General features: G+C 32.5%; 1 protein-coding gene across 4 annotated transcripts in view; it reads left to right on the top strand.

Moving 5' to 3' along the window:
• The window catches only part of LOC145293168 (doublecortin domain-containing protein 1-like), a 562,737-nt gene that overhangs the window by 149,029 nt on the left and 393,297 nt on the right, over positions 1-20,411 (top strand). For all 4 annotated transcript variants that reach the window (XM_080139630.1, XM_080139632.1, XM_080139631.1 and 1 more), the window contains exons 6-9: positions 573-735; positions 4,019-4,121; positions 18,187-18,286; positions 19,130-19,223. In XM_080139630.1, coding sequence (XP_079995756.1) covers positions 573-735; positions 4,019-4,121; positions 18,187-18,286; positions 19,130-19,223 — 460 coding nt within the window. The remainder of the gene's footprint in view (positions 1-572; positions 736-4,018; positions 4,122-18,186; positions 18,287-19,129; positions 19,224-20,411) is intronic.

Genomic DNA, 20,411 nt, shown 5'->3' with positions numbered 1-20,411 from the left:
CTATTTTTCAAGGTTAAGATCAAAGGTAAAGCTCATAGTGTATGCATATACACTATCTTACAGCCCACACCACTGTAGCGATCATGACCAAACCTGCCATGATGATGGTCTCCGACCTAGAGATGTTGCAGACCATTCTTCAAGGACAAGGTCAAAGGTTAAGTCGAGACTATTCTGTATGCTTGGGTATTTTTGTTAGTATATATATTTATATATATATATATATATATATATATATATAGTATATATAGTGTATATATATATATATATATATATATATATAGTATATATAGTGTATATATATATATATATAGTGTATATATATATATATATATATATATATAGTATATATAGTGTATATATATATATATATAGTATATATAGTGTATATATATATATATATATATATATATATAGTATATATAGTGTATATATATATATATATATATAGTATATATAGTGTATATATATATATATATATATATATATATATATATATACATATATATATATATATAGTATATATATAATCATTTGCCACCACAAATATACAAAGTATTTTTCTTTTGTAGTTATTGGAACAGAGCACAGAGAAACTGCAGTTGCCATTTGCAGCTCGTTCAGCATATTTTGAAGGTGGTGCGAAAATCAACACATCTGATGAGATTCCCTACGGCGCTTCCATCTATGTGTCTATGGGTGAACCTTATAAAGACCCATTTGGAAATACAAAAAGTAAGTCAACAAAGATGGCAAAGATTTCAAAATATTCAATGTTTACTTGTTTGCTTCATTAAAAGCACAAAATCGTCTTTACAATCTAGTGAGAATGATCTTTTCTGTTCTCTACAACCATTTTTCTCATAGAAGAAATGTTGCTAGTCTTTTTCTGCTCTGCCATTCTTTCCATGGAAGGTGCTTAACTGAAATCCACTCTCTGGTTCCTACTAATAAAACTTTCTTCCCCTATATGCCTAACATTAAATGGAATTTCCATGATAAGAGTTTCTTTCCAATAATTTCCCATCTGTAGAAAACATTGACGGAGTACTATCCTATAGATTATATCATAGTTGTCTTCAAATCCAATATCCTTATCATAAACAAATCATATGAATATACAAATCATAAACAGTCCTCTTCAGTACTTAAAATTTGTTAATTGTATTCATGATTTCAACCCTCTCATGAGATTCTTCATCATTCAACTGACAATCCATCAATCTCATAAATCATTATCCTCATGTAGCTTTTGGCCTTGATAGTGGTAGCTCATTAGTAAAAAACAATAAAAAAGAAAAGCTTCCAAAAACAGTCTCATCCGTAAAAATGGTATGTATGCACAAACAGAACAAAAGTAAACAGAGAACCTTATTATCACTAATAAGGAACACTGTTGTCAGAGGGTCTTGATGGATATAGGCAAGATAATATTCGCTTCAGTGGATAATGACTTGGTTAACTGTAAAAAGTGGAATCTTTAAATTCTGTGACCATTTAGCATTGATAAACTCATAATATGACCACTTTGAAATTTAGTGCTTCTTTTCCTCATGTCATACTTAACTGGTGATATATGATATATTGATAGATGAAACCCAAAACGTCAATTCATATAAAATATCGATGTTTCAAACTTCTACGGCTGCTTTGTGTGTTTCCGAGCGCTGACCTTGTCTATGATTAACATTCGTGTTGAAACACAAAGAAACAAGAGTAAAGATTTTGTCAATAGCTTTTTATCACAAATGACTAATTTTTACATGATGCATCTGGCAGTTTGCCTGAAATTCTCGTTTAAATAACAGTTTTCTGTGTGTGCATAACACAAAGAGATTTATGACGGTTGATAATTCATTACAAAATGTTTCCAGGTTTGTGTTGCAGTCAGTCTCCATTTGATATGCAAATGTATTATAATTTATTTCAAAATGATTTAAAGTTCGTTTTGCAATGACACTCCATATGACTTATAATGGTAATTCTTTTTTAGTTGCTATATTTTTATAGTTTCATCCTAGTAAATCTCTATAGATTTTGGGAAAAATGTAACAAATTAAATATTTGGGATGAAAATGATTAAGAATTGATTAAAAATGAATCAGGTTTTATAAACAGATACAGTTTGATGAACACTGATAAAAGTAATCCACTTCGCTATTATTATAAAATAGTTATAATATTTATATCTCTTAAGGAGTTTTATTTTCGTGAATGTGTTAATGTGTTAAACAGAAATATGTATATAAGTTATTGTCGACTATAAATATATTGTTTAGATCCAGTTTGTTAGAATATAGTCGGGTTAGCAGTTGGCCATTGATTTTTGGCCAAATGAAAGTTCAAAATGTTTTTCTCAAAAGTGTAACAAGTTTCTGCTAAAGTTTAAGTAGCAGAAAATTCGGTTATAATGAATATGATAGTACAATATTCAATAACAAAATATGTCAAGTATGTTCATATTATTTGGAATCTTTAGACTTCTGTTCTCATCTTGAGTGTTATTTTCACAACGTTTCAGTCATCCAAATTGTCGAGTTCGACAAAAACATTCCAGAGTTCGATAAGATACACCTGAAGAAGGTTGGAGGTTACATCGACCGAAACGTTGTGAAAATGACAAGTATGTAGGTAACTTGGACATGGGTCAAACATTTTATTTTGATTTGAAACCAAAACAGTAAATGTTTATGGGTCAAAATTGGGGTCAAAGTTAAAAAAAAAATTACCTCTGCTGTCTCTACGAAATTACTCAGACAATTTTTAGTCTAAACATTTGAAATTTTACATAAAAGTATATTCACACATAGGGCAAGCTATGAACAGTACAAAGGGCTCGAGCAAAGCCGGGCAGAAATACAAGGAGTAAATAAATTTGGTTTTGAGAATAATAGTAAATTAAGAGGAAATAATTTTGAGATTAATAGTGAATTAAGAGTAATTAACTTTAGAGTTTAGAGTCATACTAAATAAGTAGCAAATAATTTTGGGTTTAAGATTAATAGTGAATTTATAGTAAATAAGTTTGGCATTGAAAAACTTAATAGCAAGTAATTTTGGGTTTGAGATCAGTAGTGAATTAATCGTAAATAAGTTTGGATTTAAGAGTAATAGTAAATTTGTATCAAATAATTTTGGGTTTAAGATTAATAGTGAATTATTCGTGAATAAGTTTGGAGTTGAGAACAATAGTAAATTAATGGCAAATATTTTTTGGGTTTGAGATTAATACTGAATTAATAGTAAATGAGTGTGGAGTTGAGAGCAATAATAAATTGATAACAAATAATTTTGGGTTTTAGATTAATAGTGAATTAATAGTAAAATGTTTCGAGTTGAGAAAATAGTCAATTAATAGAAAATAAATTTGGGTTGAGATTATTAGTGAATTAATAGTAAATAAGTTTGGATTTAAGAATAATAGTAAATTAGTAGCAAATAATTTTGGGTTTGAGATTAATCATGAATTAATATATTATATCTATTAAAGTAATATTGTCTGTGTGTGTACATTTCCCTAGCAAACTACTCTGTCAATTTTTATCTACAGACTTGAAATTTGACAAAAGGGTTATTGAGATTTGGGAAAATCTTTTTAATCGGTTTTTGGCCAGAAATTTGGCTGTCAAAGGGTCAAAGTTCAACGATTTGAGCTTTTCATGTTAAAATAGTCATTGGTAATAAGGCTCGTGGGCTGGTCAAAATGCCTTTATGGGATGGATTCAGCCCACAGATTGTAGGTTGCCAACCCTTGCTATAGAGCATAATTTTTTCATAATTTTTGACAGAGGTTATACGGAAATAATTTTAAAAAATCACTTTGAGAAAAGTCCATGTTACTGCATTACACAAATAATCATTGTTAAAATTGAAGAAACATTTTCCTTTTCCGTTTTGATCTGAATATTGCTGAAATATTCTATTCAGGATTTCAGCCTGATGAAATCTATTATTATTTGCTAATTTACTTAACACAGAAAGATTGCCAGAATGTTCAATATTTTTTTTTTCTTTTCAGAAAATCTAGAGGAACAGAAAAATCTTAGTTGGACTCTTTCAGGAATTACATTGGCCACAAAGAAGAATAAAAAGACAAGACGTATTCGTCTAAAGAGAATGAAGTAAGCTTCAATTTAAACTCTTTCCAAATAAAATAAAATCTATATATCTATAAAAGTGAACGTGTCTGTATGTCTGTCTGTGTGTCTGTTTGTGTACATTTCCCTACACAATAACTCTGTCAATTTTTAGTCTACAGATTCAAAATTTGATATACAGGGTACTGAGATTTGGGAAAATCGATGTGATTGGTTTTCGGCCAGAAATTTGTCTGTTAAGGGGTCAAAGTTCAACAATTTGACCTTTGAGAACTCTACCAAACTCCTCCGAAAATCTGGGGTCTAAACACTTTAAATTTTAGACATAGGTTCCTTGGACATGGATCTAACTTAATAACTTTTTGAGCCCAAAACAATAAATGTTAAGTGGTCATAATAGAGGTCAAAGTAAAAAAAATTGACCGTTTTTTTTTTGTTTTTTTTTGCTCAGCATACACCTCCAAACAGCCGGGCATGCTAGTAAAAAAATAAAATTAAAATGTATAAACAAGTTGGCATCTAATATATAAAATTAAATCTTTTTTAAAAGTTGGAATTAAACAAAATTTAAGTTATTGTTATTTTTTGTGTGCTTGTGTAGACGCATTTCATATATTTATATATTGAAGAGTTTAACTTCTAAATAATTGCGTATTTTTAATTACGATTTGTTCTGGAAAAAATGACAGAATTTTATTAAAAGAAATATGTTGCGGAAATAAAACTGCAAAATATAAATTTGTTTCATTCAATAAACTTCTGCATGTTTTTTCAGCATAATAATAAAAAACGCAAATATTTGGGAGCTAATCTCTTCAATTTAGTCCAGAGTTAATATCATCAATATAGCCACATTTTCTTGATAGCATTAATAAAGATAACGTTCAAGGTTAAAAAAATGTTAAATTGGTTGTTTCTCACCGCCTTTCACATTCATTTTAATTTGATGACATTTGTAGGTTTTCGTGTAATCTGTAAACGAATAACACATGTAAAATTGTCGCTGATAAATATCCTTGCCCTAAGCCAAACAACACGCGCACGTGCCTTGTTTGGCTGGCCGTCGGAAAGCATAACGTTATTACATAAAAATTATTTGTCGGCAATAATTTTACATTTATATCATAACTAGCTGTACCCTGCCACGCATTGCAGTGGCTCAATTTGGTGTAATGGAAAAATTTAATAAAAAGAGAAAATGCATGTTTCTTATATTAGTACAGCAATCCACTGCAAAAAATGAAAAAGAAGGCGAAAATGAAAAAAAATGGTACTCTTGCAGAATTTGATCTGGATCCTCGGGAGTTTCTGTCAATCATTCATGGTTTGGACTTGACCAACAATCAGTGGATGAAGCCGAACATAGCAAAAATGTTGAAACGCTAAATGTTTTTTTTTTGTTGTTGTTTTACAAAAATGTGAGTTAGTAATTAATATTTGGTTGATGGTGGGGGGAGGGGGGGTTACTATACACAGATTCGAAAAAGTTGTCCAAAAACAAATAAATGAAAGCAAAGGTAAGGTAAGTTACGTTTCTACCTAATTGGATAATTGTTTAATGTTTTTATGCAATGTAAAATGTTTAATTGGCTCAAAAAACAGAAATGGTCGCGGACTCTGTTGAATACGTTAAGTTTGGGAAAGTAAGTTGAAAACTAAAAACTATACAAAACAGTGTCTGAAACTCACCGAATATATGTTACCATGACATAGGCTGGCATAATCGGTGGGTTTCTGACAGTATTTTGTATAGTTTTTTTAGTTTTAACTCACTTTCTCTAACTTAAAGTAATCAACAGTGTCCACCACCATTTTTAGCTTTCAAATAGCCCGATAAACACTGTTTTTCGAGCCGACTAAACGTTACATTAAATGAAAAGGGTTTGTATTACTAAACACAGATACAAAGAAGTTGTCAAAAAATAAATATATAACAAATAAATGTTATCAAAGGCAAGAAAAGTAAATGTTCTACTTAACTGGATAAGATTTTAGTGTTTTTATGTAATGTATAATCGGTTCAAAAACATTCAATGTTTATCGGTATATCTGAAAAATACAAATGGCGGCAGACTGTATCGAACACGTTAAGTTTGGGGAAATTTTGGGAAAATGAGTTTAAACTAAAAAACTATACAAAATACTGTTAGGAACTCACTCAATATATGTTACCATGACGTAGGCTGGCATATAATCGGTGGTTTTAAACTTTTGCTCGATACAGGTGACAACTTTTAAAAGTCCCTTTTAGTGATTACCTGGTTTGAGGATATTTGTACAACTAAACGGCAAATCTGCTCCAAAAAATCCGGTATTATTTTACTTTAAGGCCCGTTTCACGTTCATATATAACGAAATATTTTATTGTAGATTTTGGTGTGCTAAAAACGAATCTGCAAACCGTTTCCGTAGCAAAAAGAAAGTTTTCATGATATTCATGAAATTACTTTTTCGAAAAGTGGGTGATCACTTTTCAATGTAAATTTAACTTAGAATCAGCACCCACTTTCTGGCCACCTGAGAGAGAGGCATTTTTCTGTGTTTCTTGGCTAAAAAGTTTTTTGTTTGATTTCTTTTGCATGGTAATAACCCCTGAACTCTGGGACTATTTTCCATTTCACAGCCATAGCCTTCGTTTACGCTATGCGTGAGCATAAACGAAAGCTGTTTAGCCAATAAACATGGGAAAAAATGCCCCCTCTCTCAGGTGGCTAGAAAGTGGGTGCTCATTTTAAGTTAAATTTACATGGAAAAGTGATCGCCACTTTTTCGAAAAAGTAATTTCTTCATATCATAAAAACTATTTTTTTGCGATGGAAACGGTTTGCAGATTCGTTTTTAGCACACCAAAATCTACAAAAAAATGTTGTTATTTACGAACGTGAGACGCATGGCCCTTAATGGAAAATTATATCAAAAATCCGGGGGAAAATAGTTTTCAATAAAAACAGCAAATGAATTCGATAGAAAAAAAAATGGATGCTATTTTTTTTTCTTTTTTCTGTGTGATCTTGGCTAAAAAGTTTTTTGTTTGATTTCTTTTGCATGGTATTAACCCCTGAACTCTGGGACTATTTTCCATTTCACAGACGTAGCCTTTGTTTATGCTATGCGTGAGCATAGACGAAAACTGTTAAATATGCATTCGCGTACCAAACTGTCAAAAAACCTTTAAGCCAATAAACACGAAAATAAATGCCCCTTCCTCAGGTGGCCAGAAAGTGGGTGCTCATTTTAAGTTAAAATTTACATGAAAAAGTGATCACCCACTTTTAGAAAAAAAAAATTTCTTCAGATCATGAAAACTATTTTGGTACTCCTTGGGCGTTGAGTTCCATGGCGACCCGCAGAATTATTTAATGGTCGTTCCCTTAGTACCCCCCTAGTCAAGGCTAACGCATGCACACGTAACATTTTTTATTTATTTACTTACGTGGTGGAGTTTCTATACTGATAGGTTTTTTGAAATTTTTTCACTGGATTATTATTAATTGAACACTAACCAGATTATGAAAAAAAATTGAAAAAAAAAAAATCATTTCAACATTTGAAAGAGGTACTCACTTTTTAGTTACCACGTTCTGGTAAATCGGTCACTCATTTTTTTTTTTTTTTCTAAATACGGAAGTGTCTTCGGGAGATATAAAATGGTCGCATGTTGACGAAGCAATGTATACAGGATGAAAAATTATTGGTAAATTTTTAGATTAGGTCCACCTCCTCAATTTTCTTTTAAATGACGACTTGGAATGGTTTTCGACTATGCTGAATACGAAAATCGCATTGAAATTTTGCAGAAATAAGTAGTTATCAAGATATAAAAAGTTGTATTATGCATTGTAATCTTTGGCGGCCATATTTTTTACGTGCGTGTATTTGTTTATGGTGCGTGTGCACGTAAAAAGATGGCCGCCGAAGAATACAATGCATAATACACCTATTATTTCCGCAAAATTTCAATGCGATTTACGTGTTCAGCATACTCGGGAACCTATGAATGTCTTCGTTGAAAGGAAAATTGTGGAGGTAGATCTAATCTAAAAAAATACCAAATTATTAAACATTTTTCCAGCATGTTAGTGAAATTTATAATACTTTAAAAAAAAAATTTAAAAAAAAAACAAAAGTTTTGAAAAAAAACAAAAAAACTCACCTTTCATAAAAACAATTTAAAAAAAAAACACCCACAAACTGACTTTTAACTAAATAAGTTAAAAAAAAAAAAATTTAAAAAACTCGAAACTTTATTTTCATAAAAACAATTAAAAAAATGTCATGTTCAATCTATTTTTTTTTTCTTTGAGAAACAAATATATTTCTGACTTACAAATGCGGTAGAGACTCATTATTTTTACTTTCTATGGGTTTGATGTACCGCGTTTTTATTGCTTACAAAATGGGTGACTGATTTATCAGAACGTTGTAACTAAAAAGTGAGCACCACTTTCAAATGTCGAAATAATGATTTCTTTTTAATTTTTTTTTTAATAATCTGTTTAATTAGTGTCCAATCAATAATAATCCAGTGAAAAAAAATTCCAAAACCCTATAAGTATAGAAATTAAGCATGTTAACTCTTTTCATAAATAATTTTTTTAAAAAAGTAACTAAACCATTTATTGATAATTTGTCACGTGTACAAACATTTATTTATTTACGTAGGCTTAACTCTTTTAATGAATAAGAAAAGTTTTACTCTTTAAGAATAATAAAAGGAAAAAGTTACTGAACATTTATAAAAGGAAAAAATAATTTCTCACGTACTTACTTCTTTTCATGAAGGCCAGAGGAATAGTTGGCCGAAAAGTCGTGCTAATGCAGAGAGCGATCCGCGCTATTTTTTAAATCATATTTCCACGTTTAATTAAAGTTTTACGATATGTTTTTTTTATTTATTCAATTGTAAAGTTGAAGTACAGAATAGGTACAAAACATCCTCCCCTCCCCATGTTAAGAATGACTTTTTAAATAATAACATTATTTCAGCACGGATCACTCTCTGCATGAGTATCATAAAAATTAATACAAATAATACTTATCTCAATAAGTGAAAGGCCAATTTCTACCGGAAATAAAATGGCGATAATCTCGCAGTTACAAAACATATTTTTTATTTAATTTAATATTTTTATAATTCGCAATGTTAAATTATTTTAATAACATGCAAACATTCCTTGACTTTAAAAATAGAATTTCTGAAAATTTCAATTAAATTGGTAACGTAGAAATATGGTTTTATTCACTTTTAACGAACCAAAATTACATTTTTATATATGTAGATATCGGAAAACCTATAAATGTTGTTAAATCACATGGAAAAGAAAATAATTAACAAATAAACTTCCATATTTTTTTTAATTTGTTTTTTGTTTGTCTTTTAGGAGAAATCTCAATATAAAAGATGCAAATATTTGAAAGCTAAACTCTTCAATATATAAATATATATGAAATGCATCAGTTTGAAACATCACTAAGCTACACGGGGTGTGTGGTAAAAAAAACTCAATTGCAAGGGTTGTGTAATTTGTTTGTTGTTTTGATGAAGATGTCAATGACGATAACATCGAAAACGACGAAGGAGATTCTTATTGTAGATAGCGTATTTTTAATTTGTAAAAGAAAGCAAGTAAATGGGTTATTTATTTAACGTTTAATGATTTTCTCTGTTTTGTATTTTTCGATCTTACATGACTGAAATGACCTATGCATTAAATGAACTTGACGCCGGGCGAAATAATATGTCTCTTTGTGATGCCATACTTTAATGTTAGTAAGCATTCGTTTATAAAGCAAAGAACTGGATTCAGGAATATGAGAATTTTCAGAGCTCAGTCAATCAGAATAGACGAACTTTGAAGAGGGAGTCTTTATTATTTATTAATCGGAAATTGGAAAGATTATATATGTATGAGCTAGTTACGGTCAGTGTAATCTCAGAATCTGTGGAGCGTGTAGAATTCTCCCCAGTGACAACTGGTAGCAGTGGTAGGACTAAATATTTAGATAGAAAAATAGGGACTCCTTCTTCTAAAGATGTTGTGATTGTGATGGTGTGGCTCATAGAATGCAATGTAGTATTTTATTATAACGACTCAATGTGTCTAAAATGGTGTTCGAAAGCTATATAAAATAGTGGCTATTAGCGTAGATGTATTGAATTTGTATGTGGCATCTGTCGTTACAAACCTACGATACTTTGGTCCAGAGGGGAAATTCTGCAATCGTTTGATTATATATGGAGATAAATTGATAAGGTGTTAATGTAAAGTTTGTGTAGAACAAATTCGTCAAATACAGAATTGAGAATCATCAATGTGGATGAAGTTACCCAAAGTGGATTAAATTAGTCCAGTCATGTAGATGTGTTCAGAAAATCAAAGTAAAATAGTTTTAACAGAGGCCCACAAAAAGTGATTAGAACTTGAACGAATTGGAAAGAGTTTATGGGACAGTTAACATTAACAAATCAATATGAGAGTGATATAAAATTGTTAAGACGACAAATGAAGAAGTCTAACCTTGTCAAGGGAAAAAAGAACTCAAGGGAAAAAAAGAACTACTACTTGAGGCGCAGAACGGGGAAGACCTCGTTCTGCGCCTCAAGTAATAGTAGAAGAAAAAGAGATAATAATAAATAGTTTTTTCACACAATAAAAATGAAAAAAGTTTTAATGTATTATTTTTTATCAAGAAAAACAAAACAAAAACACAAACAGGAAACAATAGATTGCGAAAATTTTTAGTTTCTATAAGACTTTTTGTTATATTCCTAAATACTTAGGAAATAAAGACAAACGTGAGTTACACCGAGTGGTATGTGTAATGGGGTTTATTTATAATACAGAAACGTAAGGCTGCTCGCCTAAGGTAAATAGAAGTACATAGTAACAAGTATGGGGAAGAAAGTCTGATAATCAACACGTAAGACTATCCGTCTTACTGCGACTGCTTGTCTGCCGCTGTCTGCCGCTGTCTGCCAAACAGTCCAATATATATATACAGTTTGTAACCGGTGTATAGCCAGTTATGTTCCTTCACAACACCTCCCCCTGAAGCTGAAATCTTCCTGATTTTAGCTTAAATACCTCTTCCTTTTAGGGTCAGGGCTTAATCTCCTGGTAACTTTTCTCTTTCTTGCGCTTTTCCTTCTGGTCAGCGTTACCCGGGGTAAAGGTTTCTGTCCAGCCCGTATGGTCGGTTCAGGCGAAATATTCATTGTTTGCGGTACACACGCTGGTTTTGGTATATCAAAAATATCGCACAATGTTTCCATTGGTGTCTCTTCCACATTTGGAGACAGTCTGGGACGTATTTGATTTCTGTGTCTTTTGCAGACAAAACTTAATCCTTGGATGGTATAGACCATGCTCCCAATCCTTTTTTTGATAATACCTTCAACCCACTGATTTCGTCCATTTTGAAAATTTTTGAAATATACATTTTCACCTGGGGAGAAGCACTTGGTATTAAGGTTTTCTTTTTTGAAAACTTTCTTTTTCTCTGGTAGCAGCCTATCGAAGACAGATCTTATCTTTCTTGCAAACATTAGCTCAGCCGGGGAAGAATTGACATTATTATTAGGATTTGGTGTCACCCTGTAAATTGCTAAAAATGTTTGAATACATTGTTCGTCTGTGTCCGTAGTAAGATTTTTCTTAAGTGCCCTTTTAAACGTATCTACAAATTTTTCGGCCAACCCATTCGATCGTGGATGGTACACAGGTGTTGTCATATGTAGAATATTTAGTGAGTCACAGAATTCTTTGAATTCATGAGCAGTAAATGCTGTTCCATTATCGCTCACTAAGGTTTTTGGCACTCCAAAACGGCTAAAAATTTCATTAAGCGCACTCACAGTGTTTTTTGCTGTTGGATGTCTAAACTTAAATATTTCTGGCCATTTTGAAAAAGAATCTACAATAATCAAGTAAAAATAACCATTTATAGGTCCCGCATAATCAATATGCAGACGTGACCAGGGTAGGTCCGTCTTTGGCCATGGCGTCGTTTTTACTGGAGGATCTCGAGCTGCTAATTGACATCCTCTGCATGTCTTGACACATTTTTCAACTTCCTTGTCCATACCAGGCCAGTACACATATCCTCTCATAAGGGATTTCATTCTCGAAATGCCCGGATGACCTGTATGAAATTCCTTCAGAATTTTCCTCTGTAACGTTAGTGGAATTACGATCCTCTCACCATACATGAGCACATCTTCACAGATGGAAAAAGGCGTTGTTTGATCTACCTTTTTATTTTTTTTTATCCATCCCAATTGATTTTTCATTTTCTTAATGAAAATGTCATTTACTGCCTCTTTTTTTATTTTTTCGAAAGTTACCGGAAGTTCACGTATCATATTACACATTGAACTTGTACATTCACTTTCGTCTTTAAGCGCAGCAATTACCGTTTCTTCGAAACTTTCGCTTCTTTTAGGGATCAACCGTGATAATGCATCTGCGTGTCCTAACTTTTTTGAGGATACATGTTCCATCTTAAACTGATAGTTTAAGAGGGTTACAGCCCATCGCTGTAATCGATTCGCAGTATGTGTGGGAATGCCTTTCTTTGATCCAAATATGGTAAGTAGGGGTTTATGGTCGGTTTGCAAAATAAAAGATCGTCCATGGAGAAATCGATTGTACTTTGTAATTCCAAATATTATCGACAGCGCCTCTTTTTCAATTTGGCTGTAATTTTTCTCCGCTGCAACCAACATTCTTGAAGCATGGGCGATAGCTTTTGTCCTACCATCCTCATACTTGTGAAGTAATACAGCGCCAACACCGTAATCACTGGCGTCCGTTGCTAGTATTAGTTCCTTTTCTGGATTGAAATGTGCCAATGCTAAATCTGACAGTAGACATCTTTTGATATTTTGGAAAGCAGATTCACATTCCTTATTCCAGTTCCATTTAACACCCTTTTTCAGTAACTCGTTAAGAGGAGCTCTTAAATTATGTATGTTAGGGATGTAAATTGCATAGTATTGAACTAATCCCAAAAACGATTTTAATTTTGTCACTGAATCTGGAGCAGGCATCTTTTCAATTGCTTCAGTCCTTTGTGGATCCGGTCTTCGACCCTCTTTGTCGATTATTTGACCTAGATATTTAATTTTTTTCATAAAAAAATCGCATTTTTCTGGGCTCAATTTAAAACCAAATTCCTGTATTCTTTTGAATACTTCTTTTACATGCTTCTTATGATCTTGCAAATTTTCACTTTTAATTAGGATATCGTCAAGGTAGGCCATTGAAAATTCCAACCCTGCCAGCATCGTGTCCATAATTTGCTGGAAAATAGCAGGAGCAACCTTTAATCCAAAAGGAAGCCTCTTTAGCTTAAAAATGCCCTTATGAGTATTTATGCCTAAGTATTTGGAGCATTCATCGCTGATCTTAATTTGCAAGTAAGCATCTGAGAGGTCTATCTTAGAAAAAATTTTTCCTCCGTTAAGCTTAGAGAACAGATCTTCTGCGGACGGAAGGGGATAATTATGGTCCAATAGACAGTCATTTAAACCCGTTGAAAAATCTCCACAGACCCTTATTCTGTTATTTTTTTTCTTTACATACACGGTTGGACTTGCCCAATCTGTGTGGTTAACTTTTTCAATGACTTCCAGTTGTTGAAGTCTATCCAACTCTTTTTCGATTGCGTCCATCGCTGAAAAAGGCACATTCCTTTTAGGTTTGAATACTGGAGTGGCATTTTTCTTTAATTCAAATTTTGCCTCTGTCTTAATACAGAGTCCTAGTCCTTCGGCAAAAACATTGGGAAATTCAGTTTTCAAATCCTTCAGGAAGTCTTCCCTTTGGTTTGCTTTTTCTGCAGTTAAAACGTTACAAAACGAATTTATGGGTTTCTCCCATAAATTAAACAGGACAATCCAATCTACCCCAAACAGGCATGTATTCTTTCCTGGTACGACGTACACTTTGGATTTATGAGTCTGGTTAGCGAATGTCACTTTGCATTTTAATTCTCCCTTGAACTCTAATCTTTTGCCGCACACACTTCTCGCCGTCTTTCTGGTTTTCGTTAATTCAGGTCGACCTATCCTTTTCCATATATCTTCATTTATAATACTAATATCTGCACCGCTATCCAGAAGCAATGTAACCAGATGTCCATTTATCCGAACATCAACATATTTCCGTCTTTCGCAGCTTTTTTCTTTATTCATGCGAAGCGTATTTACATTATCGGTCCCTTGTCTTTTCTTCTGGGCACAGTATGTTCCCGTGTGACCTCTGAGACCACATTCATAACATATTTTGTTCCTAAACCAGCAGGTCTTATTGTTGTGTCTTAAACTACCACAACATTTACACTTTAGCTTTGGGTCTTTGTATCCTTTAAGGATCCTGTGTTCTTGGAACCTGGACTTTCTTGTGGTCCCTTGCCTTTTTACTTGCTGCACCTTAAAAATATTTTTCTCTTCAATGCGAGTGTTGTCTTTCTTTATGTTAATCAGACGTTGACACTCTTCAGTGACTTTTTGCAATGTTATGTTAGGATCCGCCTCCATAATTGTTAGGATCCGTGAACGTATATCTTTGTCCCTTGGTGCTGTGAGACCTTGTACAAAGATTAAACATTTAAATTGGTCTGCGGAAATTTCATTCAATTTAAATGATTCGCATAAACAGTTCACAGTGCAAGCATATTCTAGATAGTCTTCAGCTTCTGCCTTCTGAATGTTCAAACATTTGTATCTAGAGTGAAATAGGCTATCCCTTTTATCAAATATTTTCGACAAGGTACTAATTGTTTCCTCGAACGAAACCTCCTCCGGTTTTTTTGGTAGAATTAGATTTGCATACTTGGTGTTTTCATCAGTACCCAGTTTTTGTAGTAGCAGGGTAACTTTTTCCTCATCGGTCCAGTCTAAACATCTTTTCGTAAAAATTGTTTCGTATCTTCTGTAGTATGCAGGGAAAGTAACACCAGTATCCGGGGAGTAACGAAATTCCGTTAGTGAATTTGAAATACCCTCGGCAGAAAAATTAGTCTTCTTCCCGGTCGACGTTAGAATTAGCTTTTCTAAATTCTTTTGCTGTGTCGACATTTGTCGTTGTAGTATGTTTGTTTGTTCTTGTTGTGCCTCTAAAGTTTTTTGTGTTCTTTCTTGTTGTTGTTGCAGCTGTTGCTGTAGCTGTTGTTGTTGAATTTGTTGTTGTTGTTGTTGTTGTTGCGCTAAAAATTGTTGAGTCATTTTTGTCTGTTCCTGGATGCTAAGGGCTAGAGCCTTAGTTAACTCTGCTAATTGTTCCATGTTAGCTTCTAGTACAAAAATGTCTTTTCGAATTCTACACAATAATTCCAAAGAAAAATCGTAAATTTACGTATATCGTAAATTAGTAGCAATATGCAGACACAACACGTTTCAACAAAGTTCATCCATAGTAATTCAACAGGCTTTGTAAAATAATTCTTTTTTTTTTTTTTTTTTTTTTTTTTCAACAACGTAAGTTCATACACAAAATATTTCTTACTTCCCACGACAAATAGTTCCAATTATTTATATAAAGGCAATAACAAACAATTAATTTTCCAAAAAAAAAAAATATATGGCTGCCGTTCCCACGTGGCATAAAATGGTACAATAGTCGTTGTATTTATATTTTTTCTTTCGAAACTCGTAATCCTTTAGTGTAGTTTCGAATTCAACTTGCGACCATTTTTTTTTTTTTTTTACTTGTCAAAATAAATATAAATTCCACTTTACCTTGAACATGTTTCTATAATTTCTTGTGAGTTCTTTACGAAGAAAAATCCGTACTTTTCGCTACTTTAGGTAGGAAAAATTTTTTAATTCATTGACGCACGTGGTCAAAAATCCTTGTGTAGTTTGTTTTTTTCGTAAAACAAAAAATCCTTGCATTGTACACAGTCCTTGGTACGGTAATTTATCTCTGTTAAGAGAAAGAACATCCTTTCGTCGCCATTGTTATATTCCTAAATACTTAGGAAATAAAGACAAACGTGAGTTACACCGAGTGGTATGTGTAATGGGGTTTATTTATAATACAGAAACGTAAGGCTGCTCGCCTAAGGTAAATAGAAGTACATAGTAACAAGTATGGGGAAGAAAGTCTGATAATCAACACGTAAGACTATCCGTCTTACTGCGACTGCTTGTCTGCCGCTGTCTGCCGCTGTCTGCCAAACAGTCCAATATATATATACAGTTTGTAACCGGTGTATAGCCAGTTATGTTCCTTCACAACACTTTTATTGCAGACGATTTATTTTGTCAACATCTTTGATTCTGAAAATTCAAGATTCCAACAAAATAAGTATTACTACTTCTTATTCTTAAATTCAATAAAAAGTGCCATTAAAATAGTTGAACTCCAAATTAAAAATTACACAAGCAAAATAATAAGATTTTATTTCGAAATTGACCAATTTCTAACCCGACTTTTTAAATTTGAAGTTCAAAAGTTGCAAAACAGATGCGCCACATTTTATGCTTCCCGTGCAAATGTTGGATTATTGTTGAGGAAAACATTTTTCAAATGAAGATAACCTGTTATGGTGTTTAACTTCACAAAATCTTTGTCGCAACAGACTTTTAAATCTATCCTATGTCCCGTTGCCAAGCCAACCAACCAGTCAAGTATTTATCTTTAATACGGTACAGTTGGGATTGACAAATCAATATGCGAGCGATATAAAATTGTGAAGACAACAAATGAAAAAGTCCAAACATGCCAAGGGAAAACGGACATAAAAACGGAAAGACAGAAATGATAGATGACAGAGGGAAAATGATTCTTCTACATATATATTAGATAAGTATTACATTAAAAGCCAAAAATTAATTATTAAAATCAGTTTTTATAAAAAATTCATGTTAATTAGATGTGCCACGATTTTCTGGCATATGCGAATTTGTTTAGGCATTAAAATAGATAGGTGCACGGTGAAATAATAAAAGATATTATTTCTTGATGATAAAGCAGTTAAAAGATAAGATTATCTGAAATAAGAGTTTAAATAAATTAATTGAATTGTGACATAGTTTTAGTTACAGACACATAATCTCAGTTATAATAAGCATTTTTTTTCTGTGAAAGTTGAAGTAGGATTATTGATTGAAATAAGAGATGGCCAAAGAGATATAATAAATATATCATCATTCATAACTTTGAAAATGAAATTAGAATGAATTAGCCCTAAAGCTGATCTGTTTTCAGCAAGAACCGTTCATTAAAATAAAGCCGGACGACACTAAATAATATTAAATATCCATTTTTGCAGGAGACATTGATGCACCAATCTGATTCCTTTATTCTTTTTTTCCTTAAATCAGTTTTCTTTCAAAGGGATTGCTTTTAGCATTTTGTTTGTTCTTGAAAAAGGGTTATCATTTCTATAATCTGACATCAAAAGGAGATGATGATGATGATGATGATGATGATGATGATCATCATCATCATCATCATCATCATCATCATCATCATCATCATCATCATCATCATCACTACCAGCATGGTTACTACAGTTTATTATTCATACTTCATCAGCATCTTCCCTAAATCCACTATCCCCTTTTTTTCACCTTCTCCTTTTTCTTCTCTTTCTCCTTTGTTTTCTCTTCTTTCTTTTTCTCCTCTTCCTCCTTCTCCTCCTCTTTCTTCTTCTTCTTCTTCTTCTTCTTTTCATAAGCATCAACACTATCCTTCATCATTTCATCATCATCGTAAGACTCATAATCATCAGCATCACTATTAACACCGTTTCTCTCGTCTCACTACTATCACTATCTTTCTCCTCATCATCACCACTGTCACCATCACTACATCTTCCCTCAGCAGCCTTATTAGTCTCTGTATCCTCCTCATTCACATTCTCCTCCTCATGCTCCTCCTCCTCCTCCTCCTCCTCCTCCTCCTCCTCCTCCTCCTCCTCCTCCTCCTCCCCCTCATCATCATCATCATCATCATCATCTTAATAAAAACAAATGTTTCAAAGTCAATAAAAACAAAAACATTTCTGAATATGTAAGAACGTCGAATTCGCGCGTCTCATATTTCAGATAATCCTTCCATTACTTTTCTTTTCTTTTTAGAACACTGTCCGCCAAAAAGAAAGTAAGAATAATTGTCTACCGAAATGGTTTCAGTACAAAACCTGTTGAAATTCTAACGGATCTTTCTAAGATGGAGGAGGTTAGTTTCTATCTGATTCTTATTTTTTTCTGTTTAAATTGAAAAAAAAAAAAAAAGACTAAATGTGAATGTTTTGTCTTCTTTTAGTTTCGGCACTCAAAATTAAATTTTTTGAACTTTTTATAGTGTAAAATATTTAATGTAATAAAAAGTTATTTCTTTCTTATCAAAATTCCACTGTTCATGGTTAAGTCACTTTAAATTTGTTAACAAATAATGACAAAAAATATTGGCTTACATTTTTTACAGAAGGATTAGTAAAAAAGGTAGCTCTACAAGCCAGTATTTATGGCTTAACCAGCCTATCATATTCTTATAAGGAGGAAATAATAAGAATGGATTTAAGAGAAAGAAGAATAAATGAAGACCTGGCCAAGAATAGTTTAGTTTGAAAATCAATTTCTCAAAGTGGTCCAAGATATGCCAGTATGTAAAACGGACGTTAAATCAAATATAGTGGTGTTGTCTAAGTAATACCAGCCAAGGATATATCTATCGGTGTGTCTATCTGTTTTGAAATCTGCCAGGTAAAAGACCACAATTCCTTTGTTGGCAAATTATATCAGATTCTCAACTTCTGTTTTTTTTTTTGCTAAGGTCACATTTTGACCCTATATTTGTCAATCATTCATAGTTTGTCTAACTGTGATTCTCTCCATTATAGAATGGATATTCTGCACTCATTCTGAGCCATTTTAATTAATCCATTATTCTTGAGTTCTTATTATCCAACAATAGTAATTTAATAATTAATGTATGTAATCAATTCTATAAATATAATTTAAAAAACATTCTTTTCTCATTAAAGTATTTAAAAAATGTTTTTTCTTTATTTGCTTTCAGTTCTTAGTTGCTTGCACAGCAAAACTTAATCTGAGCAGTTTTGCTCGTATCGTGTATGACTGGGAAGGGCAAGAAATAACAGATTTAACAGACAGTAAGTGTTTATAACAACAAAAAAATAATGTATCTTTTGTTTTCCATAATGTTTCTATATAGCCACTGAGTTATATTTATATACTATACATATAGCCACTGAGTTATATTTATATACTATACATATAGCCACTGAGTTATATTTATATACTATACATATAGCCACTGAGTTATATTTATATACTATACATATAGTCACTGAGCTATATTTATATACTATACATACCTGTGATCACTTGGCTCACAGCATTATTTATTCTACCTTTTCATCATAAACTCTGATATACCTGTTAAGACATTTTTTTTGCATAACTAAAGTCTGGTAACTATCATCAGACCTATTATTATTATTACTTTACTGACACAAAGTGTGTCATAAATATTCTTTCATTCTGGGATTGAGTTATGTTTTAAAAAATATTCTGTTTTGATTCTTCCAATTAGATATAATCTCTAATTTATAACTGAACAAATCCCTTATTTTTTTTAGTTATCTATGTATTACTCTTAACCCATCGACTCCTTTCTCTCACTCTGTATTGATTCAAATAATACTTTGTGACGAGCATGAGCAGAAGTGTGCAAGAATTGTGTGTCAATGTCTTTGTTCGTATTGGCCTCAGAATATGCACTGAACATTGATGTGAATCTCACAAAACAGAGCTGAGCAACTCACTCGGGTACCACAACGAATAGTTCAATGAAATCCGTAAAGTGAAAGTACCTATAGAATCTGTGTGTGCCATAGGCACAGAACAAAATGTTTATTAGGTACAGGCAATACATTGGTCCAGCGGACATCCTGGTGTGAAGAAGACATTGTACTTTGTAAAGTTAGTAATAACTGAAGCTGATCTACAGGTGATGGGTGGGGATTGCACAGAATGTCAACCCATAAATCCAGCTTCGGTGCATTGGAAGCAAGGTAGGCTTGACATCCCTGAGAATTGGCGCAGGGTTGTTATGGATGTAACCCATTTTGACACTCAATTGTAGCTGATGTTAATAGACTGTGGCCCTAGCCAATTTGCCAGTTGAACCGACAAGATTCTGCAAGCATCATCAAGTAGTTGGAGATTATGTTCTGTGAAAGGGGGCTTCCAATTGAGTTGCTCACTGATAAAGGTGCAGCATTTTGCAGAAAGAGATTTGCTAGATTTACACAGATGTGAGGTATCCACGTACAATT

Source organism: Euprymna scolopes, chromosome 14, assembly GCF_053919585.1.
Source record: "Euprymna scolopes isolate OS-2025 chromosome 14, ASM5391958v1, whole genome shotgun sequence".
Classification (NCBI taxonomy): Eukaryota; Metazoa; Mollusca; class Cephalopoda; order Sepiida; family Sepiolidae; genus Euprymna; species Euprymna scolopes.
Note: the sequence above shows the minus strand (reverse complement) of the source record. Positions and strands in the feature narration are given on the sequence as shown.